Source organism: Neofelis nebulosa, chromosome 2, assembly GCF_028018385.1.
Source record: "Neofelis nebulosa isolate mNeoNeb1 chromosome 2, mNeoNeb1.pri, whole genome shotgun sequence".
In the NCBI taxonomy this organism is placed as follows: Eukaryota; Metazoa; Chordata; class Mammalia; order Carnivora; family Felidae; genus Neofelis; species Neofelis nebulosa.
In genome coordinates this window covers 28567283-28595027 of record NC_080783.1, presented here as the reverse complement: position 1 = coordinate 28595027, position 27745 = coordinate 28567283, and the positions used below count along the sequence as shown (strand labels likewise).

The following is a 27745-nucleotide window of genomic DNA, read 5'->3' as shown; positions in this document are numbered from 1 at the left end:
TGCGGGGATCCTAATGGAGAAAGCTTCTGGTTTATTTTCCTAACGGTGTGCACCTTGTGGTGTCCTTGGAACCTGATATTACTGAGAGAGTGTCATCACAATACAGCCCAGAAGCTAAGGCAATTTGGATGTCCTTGGGCCCCAAATTAATATGTGCTTTGTATAGTCTTGTAATGTGGGAGGCAATTTTCCGTAACACAGTGAGAGATGTTCCTTCATACATTCGAGATAATTTAGCTCAATGTTCATTTGAAAAAATTACTGTGCTAATAGCAGCTCTTCAGCTTCAGAACAACAGACCATCCCGGGAGAACATGGAAGTCACTGAAAGTGGTTCACATATCAGTGTGTCTGGGAGCATCTGGATAAAAGCTGTTGGAATTTTCCCCAGACCGGCAGCTGCCCGAGATTGTCTGGTAGGATCTGAAATGTGGCATGATCTGGTGAACTCTAGCTGATTTGCATAAAACCAGGAGCTCTCAATGGAGGAATATGAAATAAAGGTAGAGTAACAAATCTCCCTATTGTCCAGGTAAACTGGAAGTCACTGAGTATAAACCAGAATTCCCGTATGTTCAGCTAGTCACAATTTATTCTTCCTGCTAGACTTCTCTGCCCAAGTGGTGAAGAAATAGATGCCAACAGGAGAGAGTAAATTGTATCTTTCTGCTGGGTGTATTTTGCCTTGGGCTTCCTGGTTATGTACCAGAGGCCTTTATTTTCCTGGGGGAGGAATAATTCTCTACCCCGGTCGGAATCCAAAACAATAATAAAAGAAACTTAAAACTCCCCCCCCCCCCCCCCCCCCCCCCAGTCAGGAATGTAGTTTCAACTGATGCTGCTTTAGAACAAATCCCAGGTAAGGCCCTAGCAGACCCAAGTTCATTTCTAGTTGCATTCCTGCCCCAAAGGACTCGTGGCTGCCTTTGGTGATTTTGAATTAAGTCATCGCCGCTGTGGGTGTTTTCCATGTGATAAGCACTGCGGGCACGGAGGAGATTATAATTTTTAAGACTCTGAACCCTTTGGAAAAGCTCATGAACGAGGAATACTTGTCTTCAAAGCTACTGACTTCCTAAAGGAAGGAGAGGGAAGGAACTGGCTGCTTCGGTTCACCCGTCACTGGCAACGAGGTTGAAACTCATCAGTTCAATAGGTGCCCGGATCGTGGAATGACTCCGGTTCATTTGCAAGTCTAGTTCTTCTACTGACCCGAGGCAAATCTGGACACAGCTCAAGATTTCATGAATTCCCCTGATCTTTCTGGGCAAGAAGCACCTAGTGCTTTTCCATTTTAAACACCACTATCAAGAGTGATGAAGTCCGTGTGCACCGAGGGGCCTGCGGTGGGAGCAGACTTGCGCATGCATGCGTTTGAGGACGCAGGCAGCATAGCCTGCTGAAATGGAGGAAGGAAAAAATGAAAGGGAGAACACAAGGCTGCCTTTGTAGCCAGCTTAGTCACCTGTGGCCATGACCTGGCCACTTCTATTCACCAGGCTGTCCAGAGATAGGATATACTGGAGAAACAGAAGCTAACCACACCCTGGAAGAAAATACAGGGGGCATAAAGGTAGGGTTTTACGAAAGTGATTGCAGCCCGTGAGCGGCAAGTTCCAAAGTACTTGTTCCGAGTCTGCTGGGAAAAGGGGTGGCAACAGCTGTTGGCTAGAGGGCAACTCAGGCCATTCAGTCCGTCCACATCCCTTTGACATCTTTCCCACTGCGGACCACCAGTAATGCCAAGCAAATGTTTATTTCAGGGCAACTTGCTTCATTTAATCTAGTGGTTCTTAACTTTCAGAACACAGGAGAATCACCCAGGGAGCTTTTAAGAAATACAAACACTCAGGCCCCATCCAGAGAGATTCGGATTCAATTGTCTGTGATGGGGTCCTGACATTTGGCTTTTGTTTTTGTGTTTCTGATGTGGGAACCACTGATTAAAGCCATCATCTTGAGCCATCATCAAAGGACAGGACGGGGGAAACAATTAAGGGAGATTCAAATCAACATCTCCTGGGGGTGGGGAGAGATGAATAAAATAGTGTCTCTTTCTAGCCTTCTGAAAACATCTTTGCATATCTTCTCTGTGATGCCGCCAAACTTCCTGGAGTTCTCCTGCGGCTGCAGGTTACTACAACTGGGGGGAAGCTGACCTGTCCCGTGAATCAGATGAATCCAGGCTCTGACCACATCCCGTGTCTAGTGTGGTTCTGTGAAACATTAACTCGTCTCTCTTTATCACGGGTTGTAACAGGTTTCTTGTGAGGATGAAGTCCAGTTGTTCCTTGGGCAGAATGGGCGTGAGCCCTAGTTGGTTTCCTGAGGGAGGGGGAGCAGAGGTTGGATATGGACACGTTGAGGTGTGTCTTGGGGGGTGAGGCTCAGGGTTCACCTCTGGTAAATGTTTAACTGGGAGCACCTTTCCTAGTCTCCGATGTCTGTCTTTGAGAAAGTGAGTTAAAATGGTGTTTTACGTTTCCTGGTGGAGAACTGTTGTACCCGTGGTCTCGGTGGCGGAAAAGCCAGGGCCGGCCCCGGCCACGTAGTACAGACGTGCCTGCCCGGCTCTCACCAACCAGAGGGCTGCTGTCTCTCACGTAAGCACCTACTCTACTTTTCACTCTTTGCCCCCTAAATACGGTCTTCGGGAAGACGAGTGTCCTTGCCTGGTGGCCTACTGCCTGTCACTTGTCCATCTAATTTGGGGAGCACAGCGGCAAGATGAACCAGGACAAGAAGGCTTGGGGAGGAGCTACGGTGGGAAGACATTCCACGCATGAGCTGTGGCGGGCTTCTCTCAGACCTGAAAGAAACCATGCCACCTTGACACACAAGGCCCAGAAAAAACTACATCTGCATTTTTATAAAGTTACACTCTTATTTTTCACAGGCATAGGAAGGGCTGTGAGAGTATTGTGAGTCGATGAATTTAGGGGGGAAGAAACCCCTGTAAGATTAATATTAAGAGAGATTTTAAAGTCCTAGTAGCCCATTTTCAATAAATCTCAAATCTTGACTTTGAGTTAACATCCAGAGCTCATCTCGGGTTTTCACCACCCCTGCGAAAACAGTGTTTTAATGAAGTTGTTATGAGAACAGAAAGTATTTTCTGAATTGTTTATTGAGAGAGAGATGACTTTGTACATTAGGAACTGGTGCACTTAAATTATACGACAGATGACCATAAAAACTAGGGCTCTTGTCAACAATACAGCTTTGCTTTATATTATTATGGTTACTGATATTTAAAAATGATATAAACAAAAATATGGATAAGTTATGCCCAAACGAAAGGCAACAAACTCCAGAAAACAGAAATAGCATGTATAGCACATTTGTTATTTCAAATAGTTCAACACAGGGTGATATAATTGCCCAAGCCCAGAATTTTAGTGGGTTCTGTCATGCATGAGTGGAAAGAAGGGAGGACGACAGGGATCTGACCCAGGAGCAGGAGAACAAGTCGAGTGGAAGTCTTGTGCACCGACCGCCATGTTCCATGCTCTTCGTTTGCAAACGAAGCATTTTCCCTCCTTTTACTATTCATTAAAGAAGATTCCCCCCACCCCCACCCCCCCAATCTTCTTCGGTGGGCTTCTGGCTATTCAAAAGAAGATTCTGGTAGGTGACCAAAATCAGAACCTAGGCCTCCAGCAGCAAAAGCCGAATTGGACTCAGTGGACTGCCCATGCCACACGGAAACATTTTCATCACAATGTGTTCAAGAGACTTCCCACTCCTACCTGGGAAACAGGTGGTGACGCAAAAAGGAAAACCTTTATACGGTAAACGAAAAGAAAATTGTTTTTGTATACTTTTTTTAGCCTGAAGAAGGCTAAGCTCACCCACTCTACAGATTCAAGTCTGGATAATCTCTCCTCATTGGCCTTGGTGACATCGTGACATTCCCCTGAGTTTGGTTAATGAAAGCAAGCAAAGAAACAAATAACAAGAGGGATCAAAAACCAAAACCCAAAACCCGAACCAGCATAAAACGAAGTTCAACCGTGACGCAGTCGTGTCTTTTGTATTTCGTGGTAAAAGTGTTGACAGAGCTAAGAAGCCCATGTTTCTACCCTTCTGCGTTAACGATGTCTTCCCGACAGGAATCCTTTGCTCGTGAGGTGAAGGCACCAGGTTAAACAAAGGCGAAAGGTCTGACATGCGTGTGGAATATGCAGGTCGCCAGCGCGTTTGTAAAATGGAGTGGCCGGCAGAGAGGAAGCAAAGTGATCCAGATTGAGGTGCAGGGCCCTGCAGGCTTCAGGTGGGTCCACAGAGGAGACAGAAGCACTAGGCAGTGCTGTAAGGCACTCCTGCCGGGAAAGGCGGATGGCAAGACCAGCATGGAGAAGGAGCACCCGCTCCAGTGGTCTGCCGGCCGGGTTAACAGCCATGAGGCCTGACGCTGGCCCCGGCTCAGGACTGGGGCGAGGAAGATCGAGGGCTGGGGAGAGAGGCTGGTCTGCAGCACTACGGCCGGGAGAAAGGAGTCTCCACCATGCTACGAGCTGCTTTATGTGCCTGAGTCTTCTCCCCTAGGCAACCACTGTGGCTTCGTGTCACGCCTTTCTGACAAGATGGCTTCTCTTTCCAGGGAGGAACCGAACCCCAACAGCAGTTGTCCCTTCCCTTGTGCTTAACCCTGGCTTCCACCACATCGAAGGCCACTTGATGAGGAGCGTGCCACATCACACGATCGTCAGGAACCCATGTGAAATAAAGCCCCTGACAACTACGGGGGTGCCGAGGAGGACGTTCCACGCTTTCGAATTTTACCTAGAGTTCAACAGTGACTGAGACTTTACCTTGGCATGCATCCACGAAGACATACTAAAGAGAACCCCTCAAGTCAGAGGGTCTGAATACAATGAAATTAGAATTGTCTACCATCAGGAAGTGCTGGGCGCTAGGACTTAACTGCCCCCATGATAGAAATCAACACTTGTCTGCTTAAATTAACTGAGCAGGGCTTATCACCCGTCCTGGGCTCAACCTAGAGCAGTGGGTTCTACTAGACTCGGGGTCAGGAGAATGGGCCACAGTACACAATACAGCAATGCTCAGTTGCTAACAAGAACCAAGGGAAGGAAGACAGTACCTCTACAGATTCAATTCATGCCAAGGAGAGAGTGTTCATTTCTGTCAGTTCTGCCCCCAATTCTCTAACTTTATGACATTATTTTAAGAGTAAGAAAAGTATTGAGACAGAAAATTCAAAAAATAAGGGGGAAAACTGTATGCATCTCTCTTTAGTGGGAGAAGTAAAAAAATAAAATAAAATAACTTCTGAATTGACTCTAGACAGTGTTAGAATCAAGAGTTGAAGAGTTACTTCCTAATCCAGTTATTTCAATAAAGTGCAGCAGAGCAGTGGAGATGAAGAATTCTGCCCAAACTTACGAACAGCAGCATTGGCTTTACCCTAAATTAGGAACAAAATATATCTTGGCTTCCTCAGGTAATGCCTCTTTTTGCAGAAGTGTTCGGTGTGGCATCCGGTCCTACCCTGATATGGTAATTTACACATGCCGTTTTTTTGGCCAGTAGATAGAGAACAAACCCACAGGTCTGGAAGCCAAGCCTTTTCAAGGAGGCACAGGAAGAAACTGTCCAGTGTCAGTATGCAGTGTCTACACACGCAGAGACAAAACCAGAGGTCAGATCTCATCCAAGTGGACTCGCTTAGTTTAAGCAAAGGCTGTGTAGGGCTGCTCGAGTGATGTAGACACCGAGGTTCTCACTGCAGCCCGAAGGAGATCATGGCACTGTCCCTTTGCAGGAGTCCGAAGTACCACTGAGTTGGCTGGAAACCACAAATCCCAAACACTAATCATATTCCCTTTTTTTGTTGTTTTGTTTTGTTTTTTTGGTGGAGGCCTAGTCTAGTAGAATCGAAAAGCGATTACCCTCTCAGCTAATCAAGTATCAAAGCTCCTAAAAATATCACGTTTCATTACTACGTATATGAAAATGGCTGGAACACAAGTACCCTGAAAAGGCAGTGGGGTGAAGGGGGATGATGAGACTTTACATGGTTTTCATATAAAGAGGCTTTCAACTTTGGGGAAAATCAGCCCTGGAAAGAACACGACTCGATTCCAGTTGACTGCTTTTAAAGTACTTTGTGGCCTTCCTGCAGCGGTACAACTGGGCTCTATTTTGGGAACTGGCTTCTCTACTGCAGGATTAGATGCCAACATTTTACCAGGGTTGGACTGTCTCACACATGAGTTTCTGGCACTGTTAGGAGGGATTTCCTCAAGTGATACACCAGGGAATGGGCCTTTCAAGTGAAAAGAGTTTCCCTGGAGTCAGCCGCCGGCTCTAGGAGATTAATTGGCCGCTTTCTCGTGTGTTTTATGTGTGAGATATTTAATATGGGATGAGAACGGGAACAGGAGGGAAAGCAGGTATTAGCTTGGTTCTGAAGGAGGTGGTAATCCACAGATCTGCTTTTGTTTCAACAGTTCCTGAGCAGTGGAACAATTACCTAACAGTGTACCGAGTCATTTGTTTGGGTTGAAAACAGTAAGGGCGTTCATATGCTCTAAGGCGTTTCTGGGCTGGAAAACAGCAATTTTGAACTTTCATGACAGACCCAATTCCTAAGCTGGCTCCATTCTGTCCTATCAGATTTTGGTGGTGGTGGTGGACTGCTGTGTAGACTGGCAGGCAGCACCGACCAGGCCGTCAGGGACACAGAAAAGGAGAGAAAACAAGCAGCTGGGATGCTGTTCTGCTTCTGGGTAGCCGAAGGACCCAGCACATCTACGGTTTGGTTTTTTCTCTCCCCTTTTGAAAATAAGCAGAAAATGATGTGGGTGGAAAGGTCTCCTTTGGAGTACCCAGGGAATGCCAGTATTTAGCAAGGACCTCTAAATGGGCACCCATGAAAACAAAGGCCTTTAGAACAGGGGTCCAGAATCTCTCCCTCTCAGCAGGTCTGATGCTAGGTGCCTGTGAGGTGGGACAGGAAATTCTGTACAGAGAGGAAACATGCTGGAGGGGGCAAGGGGGCCTGCACTTCAGGTCTCCCAACGCACTGTGCTGGGGATGGCTTCGCTGACAGGCGGGATCACAGATACATTAATTACAGCGAAGGCAGAAGCAAACTACGGCGATGGGGAGCTGGGGGCGGAGGGGAAAAGGCACTTTGCCATCGGAGCACATCTGTTTTATAATAAGCAGGTCTATAATTCTCTTGTGAAAGATCATGTTCTGCTATCTTCTCTGAGGCTGGAAAATATAAATACTGTATTTCACGAAGGGGAAGAAAAAGGAGGAGAGGATCAAATTTGTTTGCCTGTTTGCCAAGTGCTTGTTTGAGATTTTCCACCCTTTATCTTTTGTGTGCAATGTTCTCTATAACTGGAGTTAGGGCGGGGGAAAGTCAACCTGTTTTTTCCAAGAGTAAAAGGCACCGTAAGGTGTCTTGTGAATGGGGTCTTGGCCTTTTAACAAGTTTTTATGCCCTTGGTTACAGCTGCTGCAGTCAGAAAATACATGCATGTGTGGTGGCAAGCTATTAAGTTGAAATGTATGGTCCGGGGCCAAAGGAACTGGCATGGGTTGAGAGGTGAAATGTTTGCATCCAGCAGTCTGCACAAAAGTCAGTCTGGAATGTCACGCCTCTACATGGACAGAGGTATCAAGAGTTAGGATCTGGAGGGAGCAAGGTGTGGGGGCGAAGCAGTAATGGGGTGAAATGTATCCTATACTTTGTGAGCCACTGATTCTCCAGATCCCAACAGCGGTGAAACTACCCAACTATGAGGGCCTTGGAGGCATCTGCTCAGGGGAAACATACAGAATCGTCTCCTATGGCCTGTTGAAAATTGCTTCATTATCAGTGTCTCTTTCTGCTCTGGGAAGATTATGGTGGAAAGAATGGAGCCATGATTTCCAGTGCCAGCCTACCTGACATTTTGGTCACGACTATTCTACTGGCTCCCACACGGCATGGCGGTGGGGGCCATGGCTCTGCTAAGTGGTGAAGCGATTCATTACATTTCCTATTCCTAGGATATGATTTTAGCGTTTTTGTTTCAAGGTGGCAATTGTGTGTGTGTGTGTGTGTGTGTGTATCTATTTAAACAATACTATTGCATTTAGTTCATTAATTGTATTCATAAGTTTGGTGTTTTCTTAATAGTCGACGGTTGGTGTTTTGAAGTCCCATGTTACTTTGATTTTGTAAACAATTTGAAAAGTGTGAAAGCAGATGTGGTTAAACTGACAGGCCAAAGTGAAAGTGCAATGGAGAACAATGACAAATAAAGCATTTCAAATAAATAGGAAGGACGTGCCTACCTAAGATTCTGTGAAAAGAAACTGAACGCCACCTCACAGAATGTACGTACAATATCCACAGTCTAGACACCGATGTGTTTGACCACAATAGTAGGAAATTTCCTCAGGCCCGCACCATTAAAAAAAAATCATAAATATTCCCCACGAAACCCTGGGAAAACTGCCCTTCAGAAAGCTGTTTTCAACCAAATAAGCTGGGGCGTCGCACCCTTAGGTGGCGCTGGGCTTCGAACCAGCAAACAGACAGACAACAAGCAGCTATTGGTCACAGAGGTCTCTTTTCTTTTTTCCTCAGGAAAAAAACCCCTGAGATTAACTTCAAAACCAGAAGGAGCTCTCCTCATAAAGTAGGGGTGCGTGCTTTCTGTCAGAGGGAGCTCACACTCCTCATTTCTGGGCCACTCGGCTCAGCTGAGGTGATCCCCACCTGCACGGCAGAAACTGAGGTGACCCGGAGTCATCTATCCCCGTGTTCTGAAGATTTTCTTGTGACACGGGCGATGGCGAGGGCTTGCCTCGGTCACCACATCCTCTGTGAAGGCTCAAAATAAATAACACAAACGCAACCCGAAGTTCTGTGCTTCTGTAGGAAATGCTTCCTCCTGTGTCCCGCATAACAAGATGGCCCCCGAGAGCCAAACGACAAAACAAAACAAAACAAGAAAAAAAAAAAATCTGGACTATAGAAAGCATCGGGTGAGAACCAGGGTTTTGCTTGGGAGCAAGCTGCTGAAATTCATGGCTAAGTGTAATTCAGCTACTGGTATTTTCTTTGAGCCACAGAGGCTTCATGGACCTTTTGGACGGCGATTTACACAGAACATACATACGGGACGTCTAGGTATGTGTGTATATGTATGTAAATATGTATCTATATCTAGCTGAAGATGAGACATACTCTTCCTCCAAAGGGACCTAACTGGCTGGTCAGGAGGCCGCCGGGCTGATGGATCGGTGAGAGGTCAGTCCCTGTCCTCGGGCCCCTGCTGAGTCAGGTGTTCTGGTAGGACAGCTCAAACATGTTGCAGGCCTCCTCCAGGCTCTCGTCCACGTTCAGCCTCCGCCAGAAAGACTTCTGCTTCTTCTGCAGCTCTCGGCGGACGCACCTCGGGCAGGGGACGGACTTTTCTTTGCATTCAGAATGGAAAACGGCTCCACAGCTTTCACACCTGCAAAAGCCGAACATGGGAGATGATGAACCAGGCTGAGATGAGAAAGACACAAATAGCTGAAGTCCAGTCCTCTGTGCAGCTCAGAGTACATTCACTCCGGGTTAGCCCCGCCACCGGGGAAACAGATGACTCACGGAAATGGGCTCTTCCCTTTTCCAAGATGCTCAAGGTTGAATTTCCCTTGAAAAAAGAATTTTTTTTTCTGATTAGAACTAGCTGGGGCGAGGCTTATGGCTCACAGTGGAGGGGGGTCAGCAGTCAACTAGCAACTGTGTGATCGTGGTGACAGTGGACAGAGTTCTAGAAGCTGTGTGTGTTAGTTTCCTATCCCTGGGCCAGCAGTGTGGGTAGGAACTCTGGGGTGAAGTGACAGAGAACGAGAATGCTGTGCTCTGAATACCAGTGACGGCCCTGGCGTTTTAGCCGTGAAAATGGTGCTGTCCACTTCTGCTAACGTGGGCTGCGTGGTTCTCCGTGACTCCCTGCCTTCATCCGACAGTTTGGAAAGGTCAAACGACACTTTTCTGAATGATACCCTTTGGTCTATTGTCCGTCCTTCTGAGTTTTTTAAAAATCAGGGACCCACCCCCACCTTTGTAAGCCCATCTTTATAACACAAGTGGGGACAGTAAAGCACGAGAGAGCGGAGAAGAGGGTATTTTTTGAAGGCAACATGCAGATATTGTAATTTATAGAGGGGAGGCATTCCAGGTGGATGACTAGTTTGTTGTTTGGCTTAGTGGAAGCCTGCACAGGAGTCCAAATGACTTGTTTTTCCTGCAAAGTCTTTAATAATGAGTAACTGTCAAGCACAACTGTAGCTGCTCCAGGAGGTGGCTTGCCAGTGTGGATTCAGCGCCCACCCTTCCACACAGCCCTGACAAGCAACGGCTCCCTCATCTCAGGAGCCCAGGGCATCGGGCCCGAGTGGTTCTGTCCAACCAGCAACAGTCCATGCGGGGCCCAGCACTGGACCAGGTTCGAAGAGGACTATGAAGGAAACAGCCCTCAAGGCTCAGTTTGTGCTGCTTTTGTTTTTTCTCTAGTATCTTGGGCTTCAGTCTTGGGCATAGGATGGTCTTTGGGGCACCCTTTCCTAGCCTGTCGCTGACTTAGCCCCAGGACCAGTCCACATTGAGAAAGTTTGGTGAAAGGACCCACCCACCCACCCTCGTACCCGGGAGACTCCTCTGCTGCTCAGAGACCAAAAGACAGGACCTCTCGGTAGCGGCAGTCTCTGCCCGAGCTCAGCTCTCTGGGCAAATAAAACACAGGGGTGGCTAGGAGTGACATGGCTTGACTTCAAATTCCACCTTCACATCACTTTCTGGCTGTATGGACTGAATTGTGCAGCACCTCCTCCCCGCCACCGCCCTGACCGAATTCCTATGATGAAGCTCTAACCCGCAGCGTCACCACATTTGGAGATAGTGTCTTCAGGAAGAAATCAAGGTTACATGAGGTCATAAGGGTGGGCCCTGATCTGATAGGATTCGTGTCCTTGTAAGAAGAGACGCCAGAGAGCTCTCTCTCTTTCTCCCCCACTGTGTGTACCCAGAGGAAAGGCCGTGTGAGGAAGGCAGCAAGAAGGTGGCCATCTGTGAGCCAGGAAGGGAGCTCTCATCGGAAACCATGCCCTGCTGGATCTGGATCTGGGACTCCAGGCTTCCAGAACTGTGAGAAATACATATCTGTTGTTTAAGCCAGCCAGTCTGTGGTATTTTGTATGACAGCCTGAGCCGACTAAGACAATGACCTTGAGCAAGTCACTTCACCTCTCTGAACTTCGGTTTCCTTATCTGCTAAGTAGAGTTTCCATTAACATGTACCTCGTAGAAGTGTTGTGAAGCTGAAATGAGGTAATAAAGCATTTAGCACAGTTCCTGGCATGTGGTAGGTGCTCAAAAATACAGCCAAGACTGCTGCTGCTGCCTTCCTGAGAGTCTTCATTTCAATCTGACCGCACCTACAACACGCGCGGTGACGTGAGGACATCTTGATCAACCCCCTCATGCCATAGATAAGAAAACCGAGATTCTAAGAGGGCTAGTGATTGTCTCATGAGGACACAGTGAGTTAAAGATGGAGTTGAGACTAGAATCCAGGACTCCTGACAGCCCAGCCACAGCTCATACCGAGGCCTCGTCATCTGAGTGGGGGGAATGTGCCATCCTAGAGGGAGATGCAAGGCTTCCAATCAGAAGACTTGTGCTCAAATCACAACCTTTTCTTTGAGCGATCTTGGGCAAGTCACTGCTCTGGTTTCCTCATTTTCCTTCCTACTCACAGAGTTCTGTGGAACAGAAATGGGTGAATGTATACGGAAGGATATTCCAATGGCAAGTGCTCTAAAGAGCAGGTGAGTGTGACACCACCTTTCGTGGTGACTCTAGGACCTGCTTTCTTGACGTTGGAGCCACACTGGTCAGGATGTTCGACCCGGTAGAATCATCTCTAGCATCTCCCTGTCCTTGGCTCCTCCCTCTTTCCAGTGGGATGAAGGTTGGACCCAGGTCTCCTAGTGCCTCTTGTCTGGGTCAGCTCTTCCCCAGTGGCAGTGTCTTTGTCCTCACTGGGTCACACCTCCATACCCTCCTATCACTGAAGTGACACTAATGGTAGCCTTATCAAATAAATTTCCTCCTTCCTGCCCCCTTTGCCCTGCTGAGTTAGTGATTTATACACCTAGGGATGTTGCCCTAGGGCAGTGATTGATAAGGGGAAAACCGCTGGGTTCCTTCAGTACCACCCCCTTATCTCTGCTGATACCGGCACCCCCACACCCCACTTAAGTGAAGAGGGGTGAGTCTTCTTGGGTATTTCCAGTGCAGCAGACACCCATGGGGTGATGGAGGGGCTGAGTACACCTGCTCTTTCCAGCCAAAGGTCAGTAACAGAAAAAAAGTCTGAGATAAAAAATTAATGATTTCAGAATGTAACCAAGTCCTATTTTCTAACCATTTGTAACCCAGCAGTCATCTTGGGAACAGCATAATGGACAGACTGGTCAATGACCTTCCCAAATTCAGACAGCCTATTGTTAACTTTCCCCCTGATTTGCTTTTAAGTGAGAAGAATAAGGTCAGGAAAAGGAAGGAGGAAGAGAAACAGTTTCTTACGTAAAAGTTATGGAGCTCTATAACAAAAATGTGCAGGAGAAATACTTACATTAAACAACGCAATATATAGGCTTGCTCTTCTTTGAGAATAGCACTTTATTTAAAAGGACATTTCACTTTAAAAGAATTCACTGACTCCTTGGTGTTTCCTGAATTTCCCGACTGTATTTCAAATATGACTTAACAGACAACTTCTCAGGAACACATCTTGCACATAAGGTAAATCTATCAATGTAATCATCCGTGTGCAAAATTGCAGCAGATAATGAAAGAGACCCATCCTTCCGTGTCCCTGAGTGATAAACCAAATGAAAGCCGGCCAGTTTCATCGTCATTTCTGAGTTACCTGCTCCCAGCCATCAGCAGCTTCATGGCTTTCTGGTTGTTGCTGTACATCACGGAGAACAAAGACCTATGTCCTCCTTTCCAGCGTCACAGGGAATGCAACCCCAGGGAGACATAGCTGCTATTGACCAAAGCCATCCAGTGGGTTTTTCCTGAAAACGTCCACTGCTTCCCTGAATCCAGGGATCTCAACCTCGGCACTATTGATGTTTGGGGCCAGACAGCTGTTTGTTGTTGGAGGGGGCTGCCCAGTGCACCGCACGGTGCTCAACAGCATCCCTGGCCTCAACCCACTGGATGCTGGTAGCAATCCCTCTCCCCAAGTTGTGACAACTGACAGTGTCTCTAGATGCTGCCCGAAGTCCAAATGTCCCCTGGGAGGGGCAGGGAGCTCATCCCAGCTGCGAACCATTGACCTAATTCATCTGGAGAAGGCATCATAGAGGGAGTATCCAGGGGATGCTTAAACTGTACCCTCCCCATGCAAGTGCCAACTGCTGGCTTATACTCACACCAACCAGTAAGGTCCAGCATAGTGTTACTTATTCATTTCGTTTTCACAAATATATATTTTTAATACATCATTTGGTTAACAGAGCTGAAATTCACTAGCATTAACCATCCCATGGTTTTAAAAATTAATTCAGAACAGCATTTAAGAAGTTAATACCCATGACACAATTCTGTGTACTGCTTAGTAACCCTTAACTTTCTATCTACTCACTCTGATTTTTTTAGTCTTCCCCAAAAGCCACCTTGGTGGGTTGGCCCCCAGTCGTATTTATTTGCTCCGTGCCAAGAACATCTGGGCTGTTTCTCTGTGGTGTTCTCTGCTTCTTCATGCCCTATGTAGGCCATCTAGCAAATCTAAACTGAACACTTCTGCATTGGCCCCACAAAAGAAACTGCTTTTGTGTAACTGTGAAGCAGTTACGTTTCAGCAACTTCTACAATGAAAGAGAGACCAGAAAATATTAATGAGGCCACTTACTGAAGAGAGGAGGGCTCAGCTAGAATGAGGAGCCCGGACTTCCTGGCCCAGGTTGGCCCCATGGTCATTGGGATCTTGGGTAAGTTACTTCATCCCCGAACCTCTCGCTCTCCATGGAAGTTAAAGGGGAGGCTGGATTATCTAAGGTTCCTTCCAACTTGCAGATTTTGTGCAGGAGGGGTAAAGGCCTCTCTGGCTTTTATCTTTCTCTTTCCACACTTTCTTGCCCCAAGGTCTGTGGATGGATGAGTGGGAACACAGCCTTGCTGGCCACTCCTTGGAAAATCTCAAACTGACAAGCTGGGACTGAATGAGAGGATCCTTAAAGTGAAGAGCATTCCGGGGCGCCTGGGTGGCTCAGTCAGTTGGGAGTCTGACTTCCGCTCAGGTCATGATCTCACAGTTGGTGGGTTCGAGCCCTGCGTCGGGCTCCGTGCTGACAGCTCAGAGCCTGGAGTCTGCTTGGGATTCTGTGTCTCCTCCTCTGTCTGTCCCTCCCATGCTCATGCTCTGTCTCACTTTGTCTCTCAATAATAAAATAAACGTAAGCAAGTTTTTTTTTTAATAAAAAAAGTGAGAGCATTACTTTAAATTTTATTTATTTGCATTGATAAATGAAACCATGAAATAGCTTATAGACGAGTACACATACAGCTCTGATTTTCAGGAGTTTGGCCAAAAGGAGCTGACTCTGCCTCTATCTCAGAACATTTCAATTAAACATTAAGGATTCCTTTCTAAGTACTTTCCCAACCGTCATCAACACCCTCTCTCCCAAAGAAAAAGCCAGAATGGTTCAGTGTGGTGGGGTTTTTATTTTGGGGGCGGTGTGGGGGCTGGCTAGAGGTGGCAGTCATTTCTCATCCGATGTGCAAGTATTTTTGCGTTTTGACCCCTGGGGCAGCCACAGTGGAGTGAACTGTATGCATGTGAGTGAGCATTGGACATACCATATGATGTGGGATAAGGAGGAAGGAACTCTAGTTTGGCTTCTTCGGAAGCTCTCGGGGCAGTGCCATTAACTGTCCACGTGTGCCCTGGAAAACTGGTCCCCTTCCTAGGGCTGGAGGCAGGAGCATAGCTCCACCAGCAGATCTCATTCTATGTCTCAGTAAAGGCATCATCGAATGAGATGCTATACATTTTATGAATGGTCTTTGGCCTAAAAATTAGCTTATTGACCTAGGCAAGTGAGGGAGAGGTTCATACCCTGGAAATCTGATAGCCACAGACACAGTGTTCTCATTCGAGTATCAAAACCAAGAAAGCTAACCTGCTGCAAACTAACAGAATTAAATATGTGCAGGGGAAAAGGTTTGCTTCTCAAATATATGGCAAAGAGGCAAGAATTCCTGGCTGTAGATAGTTTCCTGTTCTGGAATGCTGATGATGTGAGACCAATTAGAGACAGGCTCGACGGCTCTGTCTGTGTCTTCCAGATTCTAGCTGCATGCGGGCGGGCCACGGGAAGCTGCTAAAGGCCCCTGCCCCAAGTTGAGGTCACTGAAATGCTTCTGCTCTGTCCATGTCGGATTCTTCTCCTGCTGCATTTTTATTTTTGGCTCAGGCAATGACCTCAGATATTTCATTAGGATTGAAATCCAGGCTTGAGTTTGGCTGGATCTCTGACAAGTGAAAGGACAGGCCTGCAGAGCGGGGCAGCGCTCTGGCTGATTTCCACTCTGCCGAGCCCACAACGAACAGGGTGGGGTGCCGAAATAAGTGCACGTTATCAGGCATGCGAGTGCGGTTTGCTGTATGGCTACTATGTAAGGCGCCCCACAGAGCCACTAGCTATTATTGGTTTTTCCAAGAAACCGAGATGATTATTTAAATCTCTTAGCTAAGGGAGGTAGTTATTGGTGCCTGGTTATTTTAATGTTTGGGGTTGGTGTTTTCTTCTGTTCTCGTGTAAGTAAATGAATATAAGCCAATCATTTATAATTTGCTTAAGTGGAAAATCACGTAAGGTGTATGTCTGCATATGTATACATATGTGCTAGGTTTGTACTCCCTGTATGTACATATGTATGTATGCTGTTTAGAAGAATACACAGAACATGTTAGCAAACATTCTAAGGTAAAATGAGTTAAACAGGATTTAAACAATCTAACAGATTCTTTCTTTTGTGGGGTAATAGGAGGATTAAAATAAAGACACGTTACAGGCAATTTCAATAAGAAACAGGTTATGGTTAGTGCTGATGGCTGGGGACAGTCCAAGTTTCACAGCCTCTGCCTGGAGCACCACTTCCAGTGAAGCATTGAGCCAGGATTACTAGAAATCCACATGTTCCAGATGCCTCTCTCCCCTACTCCAGGGGAAGCTGGTGGGATGGGGAGGAAGAGGGCAAAAGGTCTGGAAATGTTGGCTTACAGAACTGTTGTGGCTCCATGCAGAACTAGAAATGGACTACATTTGGGATTATTCAATGTGTGTGTGTGTGTGTATGCGTGCGCGCGCATGTGTCTGTTGGTTAGGGGTAGGGAGATGGGGACAAAAAGGTATCCATATGGTTTGATTGGAATTGTATGAGACTGGAAAAGTTCTACCTCCTTTGGCCAGATGTCCGGCAGATTAGGTGTGTATGTGCTAGTTTGTAAAGCTATTCCAATAGCTCTGAATGGTAAATGCACATACAGCCAGATCAATATTGGACATTTAAATTAGGCAACATCTGTATGGCCTTTGCCCCTGTTTTTATAGAAATTATCCTTGTAATATGATTCCGAGCCAGGTACTATTTGTTTTCCCATTGGTAATAGGCCAGTCAGTCAGTAAATAGATAAAATGAAATGAGATAATAAAATAAAGTAGGTGGTGGCTTCTCTGGTCCCAGGTGGGTAAGTGTGTGATCAACTCTGGACTTGACGCCAGTCTTCTAACATGAAATCTGGCTCTCCTTTCCCTGCTATCAGCCACGTGTCCCTTTCAATTACTCAGCACACCCCCAAATACCTGCTAAGACTCAGATCATGGGAAGAACAATTGGTATGCCTGCAGAGATCTTTTTATTTACCTTTGAATCCCCAGAGTTAATTAAGGAAGAGTTTTTCCCTGATTGCAGACCACAAAGCATTTGGCTTTCACAAGTCTTGCACTTGGAGTTTGTAAACCAAGCTCAGTTAATACCTTTGACAAAAGCTTTACTTAAAATCTTGGCTTTGAAATAGAATGTAAACAAGGGTTAATTAATTCATTTGTTAATTTTGCTATCCTATTGGGAACAGTAAATCACATTATCTTTAGTGCCAATGCTTAATAAATGCTTCTTGCTAGTTTGTGGATGGTGACAAACCTCAGCCATACTCTGTGTACGTGTATGAAATCTTAATAGGTTTGACCTGAGTGAAATAGTTACTTGGGGATAGAGAAACACTAGTGTTTCTGACACTTCTCAGGGTTTTTTTTATTATTATTAATTTTTTTTAATGTTTTTAGTTATTTTTGAGATAGAGACAGAGCGTGAGCAGGGGAGGAGCAGAGAGAGAGGGAGACACAGAATCCGATGCAGGCTCCAGGCTCTGAACTGTCAGCACAGAGCCTGACGTGGGGCTCAAACTCATGGACTGTGAGATCATGGCCTGAGCTGAAGTCGGATGCCCAACCGACTGAGCCACCCAGGCGCTCCTCAGGGTTTTTTTTAATGGTTCACCTGGCAGTTAATATAATTCTTAACAAACAAAGGTCCATCTCTTCTTGGGGTTACTTTAGGAGAATCTCATTTAATATTAGAGAAAGTAAAGAAACTGCAGGAAGATTTCAGAATTTTCTGATTTCCAGAAAAAGCTAGACTATATTATAATTGTAGCCATTAGAGAACCATAAAGAAGAGCAATGGCTTTCTATAAAAGTTGCTAAAGTAGTTCAACACACCTAAGAACCCAAGAAATGTTTAGAAACGTCTTGTTACATCTAAGACAAAGGCAGTGAATATAATAATATTTGGCTAATGTAGATTTAAAACAGAAAAACTTAGCTTACATATGGACTTCCATTGAGTCCCCAGTCTACCTCTTTAATGTAAAAGTGTAAAATTTAACTGTCAAGGTTTTGAAGTAAGCCTCTTTAAAAGAAATAATAATTTATAAGGATAATATGTATCTAAGACTCTGAATGGGATTTATGTCTATTTATTTCTATTTCTATTTCATATTCCATTTCAGTTCCTCAAAGTACTAAGATTCCTGAGGGGGCCAAAATAAAAGACATTTTTAAGGAGGGATATAGTAGAAAAATGCAAAAAAGTTTAGAAGGTAAACCATATCTAGATTTGTGAAGATGACTGCTTGCTTGGGAATAGGTTAGTGATATGAACTTAGAAGGAGAAAGACATTCAGGTGAAAGACCCAGTGTTATGTCATTACTTTAGACTTCCCCTAATTTGTCTCCTCTTACCAGTACAATTCTCTTAACAAGATGATATCACATAATTTTCTAATACTCGATGTGTTCGTTCTAGGCCAGTGGTTTTCAAAGTGTGGTCCCTGGACCAGCCAAACCAGCATCACCAGATAATTTGTTAGAAATGCAAATTATTGGGTGCCACTCCAGAGTTACTGAATCATAAATTCTAGGGTGGGACCTGGCAATCTGTGTTTTAACAAGCCCTCCAGAGTATTCTGATGAATATAAAAGTTTGAGAACTGCCGCTTTAGGCCAACTGTTTCCAAAGGCAGCAGGGCTGTCTAATATGTTAGACAGGACTGTTGTAAATATTTAGAACAAAAATACGGACTTTGCAAAATGAAAATAAAAAGTGGTATTAATTAATGTTTTTATATTGGGCCTTACATTTCATATCTATTAATACTTTCTCATAGCTGATAGGTAAGAACCTCATTTTACTTTCTTTAATTGGAAGTGACACTAAGCTGTTCAGATATTGGCCATTTGCATATTTTTTCAGTAAATTAGTTCCTGTCCTTTGCCCATTGTCTAATGACTTTTACTTACTGCGTTTTAAAGATTTTTTATATTCAGGAAATTAATGAACACTTTGTTAAATGTGTTGAAAATATTTCTCCCGGTTTCCTGTTTACATTTGTCTTTAGAGAACCTTAAACATTTAACTTTTAAAAAATATACTTATTTATTTTTTTAAAGTTTATTTATAATTTATTTTTGAGAGAGAGCATGAGCAAGGGAGGGGCAGAGAGAGGGGGAGAATCTGACAGCGCAGAGCCTGATGCAGGGCTGGAACTCACAAAACCAAGATCATGACCTGAGCCAAAATCGCGTGTCAGATGCCTAACCAATTGAGCCACCCAGGGGTCCTAACTTTTTAAAAATATATTTAAAAGCATATTGCTTCCAGGGCTTCTGGGTTTGTGTCAAGCTTAGAAAGACCTTCCACACTTAAGATTACAAAAATATTCACCTATATTTTCTTCTAGTATTTTATGGGTTTTATTTTTACATTAAAATATTTGATCCATCTGGAATTTACCTTGATGTAAAGAGTATGATCAAATCCAGCATTCCTTTTCTTTCTCCAAATGGCTGTCTAGTTCCCAGTTTCTTTTATGGAAAGTTCCATCTTTTGTTTTGCTAATTTGCTATGTATCTTTATCATGTACTAAATTCCCATATTACTTGGGTCTATTTGCATACGTTCTGAAACCATGTTCCATTGATCTGTCTGTTCCTATGCCAGCACTGTACTGTATATATTTTTTTTTTTTTAATTTTTTTTTCAACGTTTTTTTATTTATTTTTGGGACAGAGAGAGACAGAGCATGAACGGGGGAGGGGCAGAGAGAGAGGGAGACACAGAATCGGAAGCAGGCTCCAGGCTCTGAGCCATCGGCCCAGAGCCCGACACGGGGCTCGAACTCACGGACCGCGAGATCGTGACCTGGCTGAAGTCGGACGCTTAACCGACTGCGCCACCCAGGCGCCCCTGTACTGTATATTTTATAATACATTTTTATATCTAGCGAAAACAGTCTCCCTTCATGTAAACAACTTTAGAGGTCAAATTCTATACTGAATATATTAGGAAAGTTTACAGCTGCTCATCTTAATGTTAAATAAAAAAAATTTTTGAAATGTATACAATCAACTAATTTACAAATTTATAGTATAATTTATGAGGTTTATCTAAAATGAAATGCACCTGTGTAAACATCTTAGGTGGTCAAGGACTAATCCTGGCTTTAGATATTTGACTTTTTGAATATCTCGGATTTTTTTTCATCTTTATATAGTAATAAAAGTATTATGTAAATTTGATAAGTTAAACTAATAGACTTATTGTTTACATGTTTATAAAATTAGGAAACAATACAACTGTTTAGTAATGTGTACACTTTTAGCAATTAAAATTATCCTACTTTAAAAAAATTTTTTAAATTTTTATATTTGAGAGAGAGACAGAGCACGAGTGGGGGAGGGGCAGAGAGAGAGGGGACACAGAATCCAAAGCAGGCTCCAGGCTCTGAGCTGTCAGCACAGAGCCTGACGCGGGGCTCAAACCCATGAACCGTGAGATCATGACCTGAGCTGAAGTCAGAGGCTTAACCGACCGAGCTACTCAGGCGCCCCAAAGTATCCTACTTTGCATGAACAGAGGATGTATTATCTTGGAAAAATATTGCAAAAATGCTTAAAACATGGTATACATTATCACTGAACACGGGAAGGTGTGAATAAGAACGCATGTTTTAGCAGTCTCTTTCATTCAGTGAGAATGTTATTCAGAACTTTTGTTTTTACTCTGCATATTAGTAAAGGCTGAATAGAACTGATAATCACACTAATAGAAGTAGTTATGCTAAGTATGCAAGCAATAAACAGACATGTAAGACACCTCGAAGTCATTGAAAATTTTGTCCTTCAACATGTATATTCGTAAGACAGGAATAGGGTAGAGAAGGCTATAGGCTAGTGTATCGGTAAAGGAAACTTTCAAAGGCGATAATACAGTCACTGGGGGAAGCCAATGGGAGCCTTTAGCTTAGGTCTGGTTAGTAAAGTGCTGTGCTAATAAGCCTTTTCTCTTTCAGTTTTCTGAGTGGTGGCCTGGGCAAGCTCTCTAGACCCCTCAGGGAGAACAATGGAAGTATGAAAATTTTGGGTGTGTTTAGGTATGGAGAAGGGTTTAAATACTGCTTGCTTTTAGGTACTTTCTAAATATTAAGGTTCCCCTGATTAGGTCTCTCTCTTTTAAACAGTGTACCTTAACTACATTCTCAGGGAAGCTGGAGGAAGGGAAAAAGTCATCTTGCTTGCTGCTTTGACATTCATGTGATTGCTGTCCCCAAGTCCCTTGGCTGGTGCCTCTTTGAAGCACTGTATGAAAACCATGTTCCCCCTGATGTTCCTTCAGGCCTCACTAGCGCCTATTCCACCCTACCTGGCCATCCTGCCCCCACGGAAAATTTGCTTATCTCTTTTCATTCTCAATTCTGACATTTTTCTTTCAAATCGTTGATGGAACCTGCTTTCCAGCTAAGTCTTTTAATTTAAATTTCCTTTCTCTCCACCATCAAGGATTCTTTCTAGAAAAAAAGTGTTAACTCTTCTCTCAGAGAACAGCTTTAACATGCTTCAGCTTCCCACCTCTCAAGGCCAAACTAGATCTTTCAGTTGAAGTCCAGTCAGCTCCAGTGAGTGGCTTCCAATGTTTCCAATGCAGTTTTTGAATCAGCCACTCGCTCAGGGCTTGAAATTAGTCTGTTATATTACCAGTTCTATAAAAGGAAATTCCCACATTTCTGTTTTTCACATGAATTACTACTTTTTTAACGTGATCTTCTTTTCTCATCAAAAATTTATAAGATCCTTCCCATTATACTTTTGTTGAGAACCTCTCCCCGGCCACCCTAACACCAACTATCACCAGAAGTGAGACTAGTTAAGGGTAGGTGATATAATCTTTTGCCCTCCTCTGGACAGCTTGTGCGTTCCCTCAGATTTCAGGCTGGTGCTGTGACAAGGAGAGGCAAAAAGGGGACTATACTGGAATTCAATTGCCTGCATCTCCTACTAGCTGTGGGTGTGGTGTTGGGCGGGGATGCCATCCTCCCTGGGGAAGGTGGGGTAGGAAAGGTGCGTGTATCAGGGGGCAGGAGTGACGGGCAGATAACTGCTAAGCTCCTCTGACTCTATATCAAGTCCTATGCTTTATAGATCTAATTCAGTCCAAGCGGCGACCTCTGTAGAGAATGAACATCTATCTATAGACTGTCTTTATCTCTACTCTAAGTGTTCTGGAAGCATTAGGAACTGAACAGGTGATTATTAATGATAGCTACAGAGAGCAAATGAGGATGTTTCCTGATGCAGCACTGAGTGGTTTAATATTCAGACTACTGAAGGGGTTTATAACAAAGGTGATAGTATACATTAGGTGCTGAAATAAAAACAAAAAAGGATTTTTAAAAGCGTTTATAACATCTTGCTATCTGTATTCCCATAATTAGTGAGGCAAGAAAAGTCTCAAAATATCAAAAACATATGCTGATGAAATCAAGTTACTATTGTACCTTTTTGTAATTCTAAAGCATAAGACATTTCATTTCAGAACATACTGCTCAGGCTGAAGAATCAACATTTTTTGTATGGAAAGGTAAACACTCCTCTCTTTCCTATTGTGTATTCAGGTTACTTATTTACAGTCCCATTGGGAAGGAAAAAACACACTGAAACATGACTGAAAACATGTTTTGAAAATTAAACTGAGTAGTTTAGCAAAACTCAAGTTTTTGACACGAAAGTTTTCATTGGGCCAGAAAACTATATCTATTCCTAACATATGAGAGAATGCTAGCTATCACTCAATAAAGTCATATATCTTGGCAATGTCTACATGTAAGTAGACAATTTCCTTGAAATTAGTTTAAAGGTTATTTAAAATAAAATAAAGTATGTGAAAAAGCACAGATTTGAAAAGCTAAAAGTAAAGCAAACTCTTTATTCGTGGATTATTCATTGAGCATTTACTATGTGCTGTTCTAGATGCAGAAAACTGAGCAGTGAGCAAAATAGGAAAGTCCATTTCCTCATGGAGCTGACATTATTTCAAAATGGTGGACTGAATCACAATTTGAATTTATATCTTAATCCCTTTGGGTAAATTGTATCAAAAATAGTCAACTTCACTGAAAACATTGTGACAAACTATTAAACAGACTACTGCAAATGCTAAGCAAAGGAGCAGAATGAAATAAAGTTCTAACTCCTTTGTCAATACGGGGTTAAAACAATGCCATATACCTCGTAGGTAAATCTGGAGGTGGAAGGGGCTTGTCAAAGGTCACACAGCAAATTAGTGGCCAAGTTAGGGATGACATCTAGACTTCTGTATTCCGTCTGCCTCTACTTTTTAAATGGATCTTAATGATTTTAGAACCAATTATTTTTTTTTCCTGTTAAAGTAGCCATCAATAAAAGTTTATAGATAAACTATTTTCTTGGTTCTGATATAATGTGATAAAAAGCTGGGTATAAAACCATATATTCTAAGGGTGCCTGGGTAGTTCAGTCGGTTAAGCCTCTGACTCTGGCTCAGGTAATGATCTTGCGTTTTACGAGTTCGAGCCCTGTGTCAGGCTCTGTGCTGACAGCTCAGAGTGTGGAGCCTGCTTTGGATTCTGTGTCTCCCTCTCGCTGGCCCTCCCCCATTTGCTATCTCTCTCTGTCAAAAATAAACATAAAAAGATTAAAAAGTAAAATAATAAAACCATATATATATATATTTTATTAAAAAGTAAACATACAGACATATGTATGGAGAATTTTCCTCTTTATACTTTTGTGTACTTTTCAAATGTTTTGTAATGCGTATCAGTTTTATAGTCAGAAAGTTACAACATGAATTAAACAATGCTGAACTTTACTCCCTCCAATCAACAAAAAATTGAGTTGTCTGAAATGCTTAGAGATAAGATGACGACACAGTATTAACCAGACACCTAACGAGAAGCTTGGTAAGAAATGCGTCGAGGTAGAGATGACAGCCATCTATTCAAGGGACCAAATGGTTTCAAAATACAATGGCAGCCGCACCAGCGAGGGCTGTGTTTATAAGTGCACTGTATTTATAAAGTGGCTTAATTGCATACAGGGTCAGGTCAGCCCTGAGCGTTTCACAAAAGTCTCGTCTGTGTTAGCAGACATTCCGAAACATTTTGATATGTGAATATAGAAGCCACCAGGCCAAGGTGAGATGTTATTTGCCAAGTTACTCTTTGACCAAAGTTTAAAAGCCAAAAAAAACTAGCATTGTGTTCAAGGTTTTTTTAATTTATTTTTTTGTTTTGTTTTTTTAATCAAGGAAAACCTTCATTGATACAATAAATACATTTAAGAGCTGGCAGTCATGTAGCTGCAGAGCAGAATTCCATCTTGGTAAGTTGCTCCTCGGCTTCTGCCCCTCATAAAACCTGCGAGCTCCCTGGGCTTCAGATTTTCTACCCCTAAAATATCCAGATGTTCTCCACAGTCCTTTCCATCTCTGTTCATTTATGATTCTAGAACACAGGCAGGGATCTTGTCCTCTCTCGTCAGTGTTAGAGGACGTGGAGAAAGTTCCTCACTGCGCTCCTCTCCAGTACCAGAGAGAAGAACAATAAGCAGATGGAAACTAATGGCTCCTAAGCAAAGGTGCCTACGAAGAGGAGTCCAAACTTCCTGTAGCTGTTGCAAGAATCCCACACCTCATCACAGTACTCACCAAGTGGCTGCTTCCCAAGAAAAGCCACAGAAAGGAAATATCATTAAAAAAGTGTATATGCGTTGGGGGGAGCGGTTCCCTCCCTGTAAGCCCGACCTCGCCAGGGCTGTTGTTCTCTATTGTTGAACAGGATGTAACAGGACTGTGAGCACAGCCCGCAAACCTGCTAATTAGGTACACTGACAGTGTTTGTTTTGGAACCATTTGCCAACAAAGGAATGTGTCAGGCTGATTAGTGAGAAAGGGTATGTAATGTATGAGTATTTGAGTCCAGATGAGGGAATAATCCAGGTATTCAGTCTGTTTGTGCAAGGACTGACAAAAACGAAGGCTGAACAAATAGGACGCCACAAGGAAAGACCGGCTTCTGGGCGGCCCTTCCCTCTCCTTCTACCCTGGAGTGTGTTCTAGTCCCCAACCCCCACCAAAAAATTCCTGCCTAAACATGAACCTCTCTTTCAGAAAATGACAAACTAGAACTGGCTCCCAGAAAAATGTAAGAGCCTTTGTAAGGCTGCTGGCGAATCTGGGGTTTGGTGATTTTCTAGGCACCGAAGTAAGCGACAACTTTCAGGAAAGCCGTCTCCCCGTTTATCCTCCAGGGACAAATCAAAGGGAACCCGGGCACAGAAAACACAGCCCCTGATGGACTGCTCAAGTTGTGCTGAGGAAAACCGCACATCTCAGCATCTTCTATGGAAGACGTAATTCTATCCTTTATAATACAGCAGTTGCTTTCTCTCTTTTAAACAAACCTTTATGAGGTTTGACTACAATTAGCTATTGGAAACTTAGTGTGTTCATGAAGCTTCAGGAAGGGCAGAAAAGTGCCATGGCAAAGACCAAAGTCCACTCCCCAACAAGTTGAGGTCCTCAGGGGCAGGGTGGTGTGGATTGCCATGCAATGTAAGATGACAAAGACCAATTCACAAGGTCAAGAGTGTTGGGAGGAGTCTACATGTTCTTCAGTACAAGCTGGACCTTTCTGAAATTTGGCCAGATGGATGAGAGCAATGGGGCTTGGACTGAGTTCTTTGGGACGCTGCCTTTTTCTTTTTCTTTGTTTAAAGCTTATTTATTTTGAGAGAGAGAGAGAGAGAGCATGAACACACACACAAGTGGGGGAGGGGCAGAGAAAGAGGGAGAGAGAGAGAATCCCAAGCAGGCTCTGTGCTATCAGTGAGTAGCCCATCCTGGGGCTCGAACTCACAAACCAAGAGATCATGACCTGAGCTGAAAGCAAGAGTTGGATGCTTAACCAACTGAGCCACCCCGGTGCCCAGGCCTTCTTTTTCTATAAGTTAACCTAAAGAAATAAATTTTTAAAATGAAAAAGAGGAGAGGCCATGTTAGAAACTCACTTGCTATGGACTCTTCTATGAGGCTAGTGTTCATTCTCAATAGACAGATGTAGGAAACGTTCCTGAAATGTGTGCAAATTGAACATGGTGTCAAAATATGTTGACTTAACCGGTAAGAGTTTGGTGTTGATAAGTTCAAGATCCTCAGTGCAATCGTCATTCTTGGAGGAGAGGAGGGAGTGATCAGCTGAAGAAAAGCTGGCAAGTTATGCTCAATCTGCTTCTCCAAACCACAGTGCTTCAAAAAACATGGACTGCTTTTAGAAGAGTCACCACTGAGCCACTGGAGCCCCCCAGCCCCCTCCAGGAAGAACACCTCGAATGCCTTCCTTGGAGAAATGAATGTTGGGCAGGCCGATGCTCACACCACAGAAATACCTCAAATAGTAGGCCGGTTGCTTCAACCTTACAGACAAAGCTTACGTAAAAGTAGTGTTATTCAGACTTTTACTATGCTCCTCTATCTATCCAAGTATTCCATCACCCCCAGTTTTATTGAGACATAACTGACATATAACATTGTATTAGTTTCAGGCGTACAACATGATGATTTGATATGTATATAGGTTGTGAAACGATTATCACAATGTTTAGTTAACATCCATCAACTGGTATAGGTACAAAATTTTTTTCTTGTGATGAGAACTTTTAGGATCTATTCCTCTCTTGGTAACTTTCAAATATATGATATGGTATTGTTATCTTTAGTCCCCATGTGGTATATTACATCCCCAGAACTTATTAATCTTATAACTGGAAATTTTTACCTTTTGACCACCTTCACCCCTGCCTCTGGCAACCACCACTCTGTTCTCTGTAAGTTTGTTTTTTTCAGGTTTAACATGTGAGATCATAAAGAATCTATTCTCTATTTCACATAGAGCAAATATTTTAAACTTTCTTAATCAGTTTACTTAAAAAGCTTTGTCAGTGTTCTTAATGAGTGCACACGATATGTTGGGGAGAGCTGAACCAAACAATAAGTATTTATGGAATGCCTACTATATGGAATACACCAAATTCAGTGTTAAGTAGAATCTTCTGATAGTATACCCACATCTAGCTACAGCCCCAAATGGTACAGGGGTCATGAAGTCTAGAAGTGCAATGTTTTCCATATTGGGAAACTTGTGGGGATGATTTGTATGTCACATGAAAAAATTAACAAAGGCAAATGGATCAGACAGAAAGGATGGAACTGATTTATGATAGCTGGTATATCTTGTAAGTCCCATGTTAAAATGCATGCTGAGTGTTCTTACGATGAAGTATTTATGTACTTGTGATCTGGAAGCATTTCAAGATTCAGGAATGGCATCTTCACACACAAATGTGTGAGGCAGGATGGTCTCTTTAGCAGCATTATGTCTTTAATAACAAGGGAAGATTAGTGGTATGTAGAGATGTCAGAAAGAAAGTGGCATAGGAGGCAATTTGAGGACTGTTTTTTTCTTTTAAAAAATCTAAGTCCAGGGTCATTTTGTGGATATATGCAACTTCTTTGCTTTCATAGTCACTGTTTTCCCTTCAAGTCTTAGAGAGGTATCAGTCTAACCTTCTGATTTGTAATTCTGAAGTTAGAGTTTTATTTCTTATTCTCAATCAAGGAGGGTAAGTTTTTTGTCATTTCTCTGTCTTTAGGATGTGGAATTTTATTGCTGTTTTAACAGAATGTTTCTCTCTCCTAAAGCTGTGCTTTCCGTTTAGTCCTCTAGAAGGGTAAATACTGGATTAAGCTTAAGTTCTGTGATTCTGGATC

At 43.6% G+C, this 27745-nt stretch overlaps 1 protein-coding gene across 6 annotated transcripts in view; it reads right to left on the bottom strand.

Annotated features, from left to right (window-relative positions):
* Positions 1 to 3109: 3109 nt before the first annotated feature.
* Positions 3110 to 27745, bottom strand: part of PLEKHM3 (pleckstrin homology domain containing M3) — a 199590-nt gene continuing 174954 nt past the window's right edge. For 4 of the 6 annotated variants that reach the window (XM_058707187.1, XM_058707177.1, XM_058707197.1 and 1 more), the window contains one exon: positions 3110 to 9488. In XM_058707187.1, coding sequence (XP_058563170.1) covers positions 9311 to 9488 — 178 coding nt within the window. In that variant the 3' untranslated portion in view covers positions 3110 to 9310. The remainder of the gene's footprint in view (positions 9489 to 27745) is intronic. The other 2 variants (XR_009255797.1, XM_058707256.1) reach the window with 2 other exon arrangements.